The 10,711-nt window shown below is 41.3% G+C and overlaps 2 protein-coding genes across 3 annotated transcripts; both read right to left on the bottom strand.

Annotated features, from left to right (window-relative positions):
- Positions 1-3,155: 3,155 nt before the first annotated feature.
- Positions 3,156-4,780, bottom strand: LOC146716833 (heterogeneous nuclear ribonucleoprotein A0-like). Its single transcript, XM_085468759.1, has one exon. It carries the CDS (start codon positions 4,665-4,667, stop codon positions 3,795-3,797), a length of 873 nt encoding a protein of 290 aa, XP_085324885.1. The 5' UTR covers positions 4,668-4,780; the 3' UTR covers positions 3,156-3,794.
- Positions 4,781-6,042: 1,262 nt separating this feature from the next.
- LOC146716832 (heterogeneous nuclear ribonucleoprotein A0-like) lies at positions 6,043-10,210 on the bottom strand. Of its 2 annotated transcripts, XM_085468747.1 has the most exons (4): positions 9,041-10,210; positions 7,980-8,130; positions 7,576-7,687; positions 6,043-6,147 (listed from the first exon to the last, which is right to left on the bottom strand). In XM_085468747.1, the coding sequence occupies exon 1, from the start codon at positions 10,133-10,135 to the stop codon at positions 9,230-9,232; it is 906 nt and encodes a 301-aa protein (XP_085324873.1). In that variant the 5' UTR covers positions 10,136-10,210; the 3' UTR covers positions 6,043-6,147; positions 7,576-7,687; positions 7,980-8,130; positions 9,041-9,229. The 2 variants fall into 2 exon arrangements, with proteins under 2 accessions (XP_085324873.1, XP_085324866.1); XM_085468740.1 differs by lacking the exon at positions 7,980-8,130.
- Between the last annotated feature and the right edge of the window lie 501 nt (positions 10,211-10,711).

Here is a 10,711-nt window from a genome sequence, read left to right as displayed (position 1 = left end):
TACACAGATGGTTTTATATGGTGACTCACTCCCTTTATTTTTATGCACATTTTTAAAAATAGTTATACAAACTGTATTAAAACACAGTAAGCCAACCTTTGAAAGATAATAAGTAATGACAAGAATTATCAACAAGACCACAATTTCATAAGAGTTATAGGGTTCATCGTTCTTTCTTTGTATCATTCGTCTTTTGTTGTCATTTCCAGTGAAAACAGGATCAGGGATCAACATTTCCCTGAAATTACTAAATGCTCCTCCCACGATAAACTTGAATTTCTCTTATCTTAAAAACACAACTGATTTGAATTTAAATTAGCTGGATGATTATAATTCAGATATTCCGATTAACTAAAAAGAAAATGCGTTTCGATGCCTTTTGTTTCCATTTGCACTATAAAGGCAGCACAGTCAATAAATGCTTTTGCATTTGCAGGACTTCATGAGTACAATTGATTTTCCATCATCTGGCTAATCAAATCACTGTTTCAACTCTAACAAGAAATGTGAAATCCATCACCTGGTATAAAGCAGGGGCGTTACCAGCTACTTAAGATAACAGGAAATGCAGCAACGTTGTAGACATAAAATAAAGCCATTTTTTTGTTATTTTAGTTGTATTGCAAGAGCTGTTAGTCTTTAAATCTCTGCAATGGAAGGACTGCCAAAGTAAAAGAATTTAGATGACTTAAAAATCACATCTTAAATAGGCCCACATTATGAATATTTAGGTTTTATTAAATAGCAAGATTGTACAATCCAAAATTGCTTACTGGAGGGTTGTTTACCAACTGGTGGCCTGCATTTAGTCTATTAGTGTATCATAAAATGCTTACTAAGGAGTCAAATACAAATAGTCACATCTGGTCACATCTGCACTGAAGGAGTCCCATTTTAAAATCTATGGGAGCATTCAGTGATTGCAAATACCACGAAGCAAAATTCCTACCCATTATTGTGAGCTTTCAAACGTAAGTCAGCCACCCTTTGAATTCACATTTAAGCAAAAGGGGTATGCAGAACTATTTCTATAAGTTAATTGTTCCTATTTTAACAGCACAAACATGCATTTAGTTTACTTCAGCAATAACAAAAAATAACTTGAGGAACTTTCTTCTATCAGTTGAGGTTAAAATAAAAATGCTTATAGGCTTTGTATTAGCACTTTTATGCACTATTTGCAAGGGATTCAGCAAATTATAAAAGTGGCTCAAAAAATAACTCTTTGGACTACAGTTAAAAAAATTACATATCAAGTTCTGCACGTAGTGTAAATAATGGTCGTCTCTATAATAAATCTTTCTAGCTCCACCCACTGTTTGACTTAGTATTTTACATTCACAGTCATCTGTCCAGTGATCGGAGCTTTATTCTGGCTTCCTGTGAGTCAGAGATTTTTCTGCTGTTGTAAAACACTGAACGGGTTGGTGTCAACAGCACTCCTCTCACAAACTCTAAAGGGAATAATTATGAGTTATACACCGGAACCTTCTCAGTTAGCCTCATTTAATATTGCTAATCTCACTCGCTATGAATTGAAGTTGACTTAAAATCCTATTTGTAACCTGTGAAAAACAAAAAAACCTGCAACCCTGTGCCTGAAGAACTGAACTCTGTGTGACCTTTGGGGAAGCTGTACCTAGATCCCTGTAGGGTGGCTTTGAAGGGAGGTTGTCATACAGTTTACAGGGAGTAAACACTGGGAAGCATGCTGAACATAGGCACGCTCAAATACACTGGAAAAGCAAAGCTTGGCCTGATATGTTTGGCATGTGAGAGGTGCTTCACATTAATATGCATTTAGAGTCTACGCTTGTGCACAATACATGTGGTTAAATAACAAAGAGAGAAGGTGTCAGCGGCACTTTGTCTTTCTCTGCTGCTCGTGCTTAAGTCTCGACACCCCAGGGGATCATTTTTACTCCTTAGTTTTTTATTTTACATTTTCTATTAGGATCTGTTAATCTGGTTTAAATCAAGCATTATATCTAGCAAGATTATGCTCAAAATACTTTGCAAAACAAGCATTACAAATTAACGCTCAAACCTTTTGTGAAGTGTAACTTTTCATTAAATATATTAAACAGGATACAAGGCAAAGCTGCACAGAAACGTTAAAATCATAGGTTTTCCAGGCCTGTTTTCTGCATTTATTTCTGATTTCCTTCCTGGAAATGCACATTCTCATCTCCAGGCCTCTTAGGTCAGGTTTGTGATGAGTATGTGCATTTCCATGTACTAAACTGATAATAGAAGACCAGCATTCAGTTTTAAGTTCGCTCGAGGTCTCTTCCAACTCTCATTCCATTTAATCTAAAGCCAAAATGATTCAGTCAAACAATGAATGTATGCTACTAAACGTGCTTTATAAAAATCAGGCATGAAAGGAGTGATAAAATGCAGTGTACAGCTGTAACAACATCAGGTTATAACACTCAATGTTAAAAAGAAAAATACTTTCATATAAAAACACCCAGTATTTGGATATTTTCCAAACCAGAAACAGGTTCAGAGTGAGAGCTCTCACTTTATTCTTCCTTTGCCTGTGCACCTACTTTCCTCCATAAAATCTTGTAGGTCATGTAGGTGTTGCTGATGACATCCAGCCCTTACACAAGCGGATTTGGTACACACTTTAGCACCATGGCCGGTTACGTTCATCTATATCTGCCAATACCTAACACCTCTCTTTGTTTGATGGACACTAAATACTGGTTGCTCCCAGGTGAAAATATTTATCAGCTGGCTGAATCTGTGAGGGTTTTAGGAGCCTGATATTGTGAAAACCTGTCATCGATGCGTTTCTGTAGATCAATATGGAGGAAAAATAAAAAGACAACTGGTAAGTCTTAAAAAAAACAAACAAAAAAAAACAAACAAAGCAGTTAATCAAAATGAGGATGCTCGTTTATTTTTTATGTTGTATAGGAATAACAAATACTGCTTTGGTGATTCACCACCTCCAAAATGGCCGATGTAGCAGAAATCCATGATTTCCAGGCAATACTACCTCCTAGTGGTCGTTTCCTGAACCCAATTTAAAGAGGAGAGTTTAGGATTTAAAAAGGAAATAAAAATAATTGTTCCCAAACGTTCCCAAAGTGGGGGGTTTAAAAGCACTTTCTGTTGATCTGAATTAAGACTGCGAGATTAGATAGATTTTTAAAACATTAAAAACTTTAATAAAAGCAGAACATAGGGGGTGAGCTGAACACATGAATTTCAAAGGATTTTAATCTAGGCAAAACAAAAAAAGAAAACAAAAAGAAAACTGGGACGGGAAAGTGGGGCAAGAGTACAGTGAAAATAGTCCCTGACATTTCTCAAAACAATAAACAAAAGAGAGCAAAGAAAAATGTTTTAGGGTCAAGAAGCTGAAGAAATCCAGTCCCATGCTGCCGGACACTGCCACAAACTTTACCTAAAACCCTGAGTTCATGGTGTGAAAACAGGCAAAACTGACAGATCTGCAAATCAAACAATCGATTTTTTCTCATTTGAAGCAGTGACTGACAAAAATTATACTTAAAGAATTCAACATAACAAAATACAGTTCAATAATTCACAATTCTTAGTATTAAAGTCCATAACGTGTGGAATAAGAGGACAAGAAGGGAAGTCCTGGTGGGGGGTGGATGGGATCCAGAAAGCAGGCTGTGTGGGTGATGGGCGTTGCTTCTTTTTAATTGAACTCGAAGACCACCTCTCACCCCCTACCTGGACATGTGTAGCTCGTGTGTGTAAATCAAGTCCATTTCAATTAGAAATGAATCTCTCATCGTTTGAGGGCGCCATTAGTAGCCACTGCTAAATCCACCACCCCTGTTATAAGGAGCCCCGCTCCGGTAAGAAGTATAGTTGCCCCCCTTCATCGCTCCGTAACTGGAGTGCTGCTGTCCATAGCCGTCCCCAAAGTCCCCATTGCTGTACCCGCCACCCATCTGGCTGTCGTATTCGTCGTATCCCCCGTAGCCTCCGTAGCCATCCCCCCCGTTATAGCCCCCGCCGTAGCCGTAGCCACCCCCGTAACTACCGCCGTAGCCGCCTCCGTAGCTGCCGCCGCCGCCTCCTCTTCCGCCGCCGTAACTCTGCATCCCTCTCCCTCGACCCCTTCCTCCCCGGCCGCTGGTGGACATTTCCTGCTTGGTTAGAGCCTTTTTCACCTCCACCTTGTTCCCGTTGATGGTGTGGTATTTGGTCAGGACCGCTTTGGTGGCGGAGTCGGTATCCTCGAAGAAGACAAAGCCGAAGCCTCTCTTCCTGCCGGTCTGCTTGTCGGAGATGATCTCGGCCTTCTCCACCGCGCCAAATTGCGAGAAGTACTCGGTCAGGTTCTCCTCAACGATGTGGTCTTTCACGCCGCCGACGAAGATTTTCTTGACATTGGCGAGTATGTCCGGGTTGTTGGCATCCTCTCGCGCTATGGCCCTTTTCACCTCCACGTTGTTGCCTTCGACGACATGTGGCTTAGCGGCCATTGCTGCGTCGGCCTCCTCCGGCGTGGAGTAGGTGATGAAACCGAAACAGCGGGAACGTCCAAGCTGCTGGTTCATGACCACCACGCAGTCGCTAAGGGTACCATACTGCTCGAAGTACTTGCGGAGGCCTTCATCGGTGGTCTCCACGTTCAATCCCCCAACAAAAAGCTTACAAAGTTTGGATGTCATGGTTCCTCCGGAGGATGGTGCGCAGCTCAGACCGTCCCTCTTCTTCAATGAACCGACGTAAGGGCGGGCCGTTTCACTCACGTCTTCGTAAGACGTTCCTCTCGCTGATTGGTCACCTTAAACCAAATCACCCCCTCACAATCGGCGCGCGATTGGCGTCACTGTCCTGTTCCCTTCAGGTCCCATCGGAAATCTTAATTTCCTGAAAAAGGACCGCGTAAATTTCGACCTTTGTTTTTCTTCGAATACAGTAATAAAGCTACACCCCCGATAAATTAATTTTACTTAAAACACATAAAACGTCAATCCGTGTTTTATTTTGTGTCGCACTTTAGACCCACTGGGACAAAATATATTTTTTCCAAGTGTGTACGTGAACCACGTTCAACCCTAAAATAAACGAAACTCATAAGCCTGAATTTCATGTTTTATTTTTTTAAGTGTATATTAGCTCTGCACGACTGGCTGTTTCCAGCAATTACAGCTGTGAAATGCAGTCATTTCGCTGTTAAACTATTATGATCAGAGAAAATCTGAAGTCGCTACAGCCTTAATAAATTAGGTTAGCTGGAGGCAGGCGCTTCACAATAAATGCAACTTCTCTCAGCGCCCCTCCCCCCTTGTTCCTGGAACACGATTTGAGCCCGACAGAAGCGAATAACTCCCATCACATAGTCTGACACACGAAAAGCATTTTTCCTATCAAATTCAGCTTCTTAGTTTGATCCACCTAATTTCTGATTGAAAAAAAAAGACATTTTGATAGGACACCTTGTGGAGATTGTTCTGCAAGCCATTTAAACTTCAGTCTTAGTGGTCGTGCAGATCTCAAATGTAAATTATGTTAATTTAATTCTATGTGAATTTTCAGTAGTGGTAACTGAGATTGGATATAATTTATTCATTTAACACATACTTATTTATCTTGTTTGGCAAACATGTTGCAAAACACCAACTGTAACCAAGTGAAAATATAGTTAAAAGGTACCACCAAGGTTTTATTATTATTGCCACTATTGAACTATTATTTCAGCTAGTTATTTAGCCAAAACATGCAGCAATGTGCAGGCAAAACCAAAGTGGAAGGAGGCCAAATAGGAGTGATGGTGATGGGCAGACCTCCACAAGGCACCTTCAAAACTGGCACAGTATGTGCTATGCATATGGAAAAACCATGAAATCCAAGCTGTATTATGGAACACATGGGATGGACAGTAAAGAAGGGCACTCTGCATGTTTTATAAAACACCCCTAAAACAAAAACACATACCAGCTTTACATCTCTGGGCTCCCACCTCTGCAAACCCTCCACCCAACAGATTGAAAACAAGCAATCAGACTGCCCTCAGTGTAAAAAAGCAACATAACAGACATCTTGATATACAAAAATATATTGATTTATTGTGAATTCATAAAAAGAAAGGCCAACATAAGTTTCCTTTTCCTACAGGGTGATCAGAATTCGCCAAGCACCATCATCCTATAAAAAAAAAAAAAAGGTAAGAGAACAAAAGCATAATTTACACTCATGACCACATCAAGCAGTTCCTTTTTAAATCAGCACAAAACCTCAGATTGGTTTTCATTTTTTATTATTTAAACCCTAACAAATACTTAAGATTACTGTGGGAGTTTTAGTCAACTCTTGTACTGATTTTCTAGTGCTCATTAAAGCCAAGACATCAAGTATTGTCTTGCATTTCATCATTGAAGCGCTCTTTAGAACATCTTTCAATTAATCTGAGAAAACTGCTTCAAGAACCACAAAGACCAAGATTCACTTTTAGACAGTGGTCAGCAGACTTGAAGACTTAAAGCAGTGCTGGAAAAACCAAATAGCTGAATATAACAGTCCACTCTGTGTAGATGACTAGTTTGGTCTACAGTGTTTGTTTATGCAAATTCTGAGTGCATTATGGCTTTTACCTGATACAAAGTAGCATCATCTCCCCTCTGTTCAATTATATATGACTAACGTTCATTGTCAAATGTGGAGGCAGTTTTAACAGCTAGCCCACGTTGCAGCTGTTGAACACTTTAATAATTTAGGTAAGAAGCATTGAGCTGCAGTGGGGTCTGCCACCATCTCCCATGTTTTTATTCCCCACCCCTTCCATTTACTGACCCGTCATGTTTTAATTTTACAACCATCCATTACCACATTAAAACCCGACAAGTGGGTTATTTTAATTACTTATTTGCAAGTTAATAAAATGAAATGTGAAGTCAATTCTGTAGACAAATGTACAGTCAACTGTGTTGTTTACAAAGATCAACTAGATTTTTACTGGTCTTGCAAAACAAGTAAAACCAGAACTACAAGAGCCATTTGAACAGTTTCCCTTTGGCCAAAACCCCACAAAGCATGTGACTGACTTGAAATGCATCTTAAAAAGCTTTACAATTATCAGCTTCAAGTGTTAAATACTTTTGAAACAGCGCAAAAACGCCCATGCTCCCTATGAACATTGGTGGTTTCCAACCAAGATGTTGAATCAAGTAGAAAATTCTCAGACTTGACCTCAATTTTATTTGGGTACTGTTACTCAATGCCAAGTTCTCCTTTCATACGAGGATTTATTCTGGTATTAAACACAAGTTAATAAGTTACCTAGATGAAAGTCAAAACTGTAAAAGCTCAAATACACCAAAAAGAACACACTAACGAGGACTAAGAAAACGCTTTATTTTAGAAGGTGTTCCAGACCAAAAAGGCTAGAAAACCCCGATTTGGATTCAGTACTTATTTTTTTAAAACAAATGCATCAAAGGTGTACACTGGTTAGTCAGTAGCACTGGGGTACTGTATAATCAAAATTCCCTGGAAACCCAGTAACAGTTCACATTAAAAAGCACATTAACACTGCCTTTGACCACACCGGGGGAATCCTCTGAAAACTGACTTCACCTGTGGGGGAAGAAGGCACAACCACTCTTTGGTCCCCACTGTCAGCGTGGAGAGACACACACCCCCATCGTTTCGGGGGTTACCGTCCTCGTGCCCAGGTTACAGAAGCAACCTGGAGGAGATGAGAAAGAAAACAACAGGGTGAGATTCTGCACCGAGCAAAGCTTCTCTGGAGGAGACTCCAATTTACTTGTTCCATCGTTTCATTTAATTATGGAACAATACTTGGACCCCCTTCCAACCCCCCATCAAAAAATAATTAACCCACCCACCCCTCCCTTTTATTTATTTTAAGATTAGCTATATAAGACGCTGATAAATTAAATAATGGCACACGTGTGCACCATCTCAAAGATATGCCATACAATGACCAACACAGAGTGAAGACAGGTTGATTTACATACCTAGTTTGCTGGATGTGGATATCCTAAAGAGATATTTCAGACTCCTATCACAATCGACCCCAGGTAATCAACAGGGTCCTGATGTAGCCTACAAACAAACTGCTACGGCTATTTTGGCTGGGATAGCCTACTGGAATAAGAGTAAGAACACCTAAATGTAGGAATAATCAAAGATAAATATCAGAGCCCTCATGTCCACATAAATATATGTATTCAGAAGAAAAATAAAGAGTTATTAGCAATATCTAAAAACCACAATTTTAAAACAACGTCACACCCTACAAAGCCTACATGCATTGGCTGTGGGTAGACAACCATTAACCATTTCACCCACCTGAGTGTAAGGGAATAAACTGTGGGAATGATGCCATGTAACTAAAGAGCAACAAGGTGATGCCACTTATATACCTGTGGATGAACTTGAGGAAGCCTGGTTAAATAAGTAAAATAACTAAGCTAAGTGGTATAACGTTTTATTTAAAATGAACATACATGAGCATAGCAAATTGTTTTTTTTAACAGTAGGTTTTGTTCTCCAGACATGAAAGTATACAATATACATTAGATATTGCTACAGGTAAAGGAAACATGAACAATATTTAGACTGAGACTGGCTGAGAGGTTTGGTACAATAAGGGAGAAGGAAACAGTGGTCCTGCATCCCGTCCCGCCTTTGCTGAATGACCCAATAAGTAAATAATACATGTCCGTTATCAATAATGACATAGCTATGAAAAACCATAAACATGCTTTCTCATCCTCATACATTGAAAAGTCACACTAAGTTTTCTGCAGAAAAAAACAAAATCGAAAACGAACTGCTTTAAAATGCAAATATTAAAAATAAATCAGAACTTGTCAGAAAAACAATCCTACATCGAAAAAATCCAAAAACAACGAGTGAACGCAAATAAAAAATAAATTCAACTCTAGACAACTAGACGCCGGAGGCGTGAGTACATAATAAAAAGCGATGTTATTCTTCGTCTTAATGTGTCCTAGTTGAACGGCAACAACCGCTTCTCGTTATAATCAGGTGTTCTGGGAAGTGACCTTCCTACCTGTTTGGGTTTGGAGGTCTTCGTAATGATTTGGGGGAGGGGGTCTTTGTGTCCGTATCTCTGCCATGGTTGGATTTCACGGCAGACGCCCCGTTACTGGCTTTGACTCTTGGCGTCCAATTCCGGGCTGAGGGGAGAGGGCAATTTGTGGGACAATAGTAGGGGTTGCTTTCCATCGTGCAGTCTCATTTAATAGCCGCCGCCGCCGTAGCCCCCCCTTGCGTAGCCGCCACCGCCGCCGCCGCCTCTGGTGTAGGGAGCTGCGCTCCTCTGGCCGCCGAAAGGTGGCCCTTTCATGGGGCCATAGCCAGAAGGATGCTGACCATAGCCGCTGCCAAACTCATTGTAGCCGTTGCCACCGCCATAGCCACTTCCCTGATCTCCATAGCCACCCCCATATGGCCCGCTGCCGTACCCTCCGTAGCCGCCACAGTTGTAGCCTCCGCCATTACCGTAGTTGTAGTTTCCGCCATAATCCCTGCCGCCGTAGCCATTTTGATTTCCTCTCATACCTCTACCGCCTCTGCCTCTCGGTGTCATAGAGGTTCTGTTGGCTGCCTGCATCTCCTGTTTGGTCAGGGCTTTCTTTACCTCAACTTTGTGTCCTTTGACGGTGTGGAATTTCACGACAACCGCCTTATCGGCCGAGTCGTGATCGGTGAAGTACACAAAGCCGAAGCCCCTTTTCTTTCCGGTCTCCTTCTCTGAGATCACTTCGGACTTCTCGACCTGTCCGTACTGGGAGAAGTATTCGGTCAGATGCTGCTCTTCGATGTCGTCTTTCAGACCGCCAACGAAGATTTTCTTCACCTTAGCGAGGGCCTCGGGCTTGTTTGCGTCTTCTCTTGCCACGGCTCGCTTCACTTCGACCGCGTTGCCATCGACGGTGTGCGGCCTAGCCGCCATTGCCGCGTCGGCCTCCTCCGGCGTGGAGTAGGTTACAAAGCCGAAGCAGCGAGATCGCTGGAGCTGCTTGTTCACGACGACAACGCAGTCGGTGAGCGTGCCGTACTGCTCAAAATGCTTGCGTAGGCCATCGTCGTCGGTGTCCACGTTGAGCCCACCGACGAAAAGTTTACAAAGCTGGTCGGTCATTTTTGAAAAATGGCGAATCGATTACACCCGAACACCCTCAACAACGCTCTGAACTCAAGATGGAGGTGGGGGAGAACGCAGCTGTATTTATATCATACGCGCTGTGACGACATGCTAGGCTGACTATTAGCGCCGCCTTTTCCGGTCCACTGCTGTTTCTTTTGTAGAAAAAGACTGAAGATACATGAATAACCCATGATTTAAAAAGACTTAACTACAGTGAATAGTTTTGGCCATGCTACCCTTTTCTCACGTATTACCAAACCACATCGATCTCAAAAACTTAGACCTTAAAACATGGAGGTGGGGAACCTTGTTATGTATTGCGTATCTCCTCCTCATTATTTTAAAGAGTGCGAGGCTATGACCCAATAAATCGGATGAACAAAAAAAGACTTATTCTCTTTTCTATCTCTCCGAAATATGGCATTGGAAGATTTGCTAATGAAATTAAAATTTTTATATTTGGTTTTATCTACGGCAGAGGATTAGGGCCACTGGGGGGAAAAAAGTGGGCACGTCTTTTCCCCCTTTTCCAGAATCCTGAGATTGAAGTCAGAATTCTGACTTTTTTCT

The sequence above is a fragment of the Copadichromis virginalis genome, linkage group LG2, assembly GCF_057382275.1.
Source record: "Copadichromis virginalis isolate Kocher_CV1m ecotype Utaka linkage group LG2, C_Virginalis_male_GT1.1, whole genome shotgun sequence".
In the NCBI taxonomy this organism is placed as follows: domain Eukaryota; kingdom Metazoa; phylum Chordata; class Actinopteri; order Cichliformes; family Cichlidae; genus Copadichromis; species Copadichromis virginalis.
This window is presented reverse-complemented; position numbering and strand designations above follow the sequence as displayed.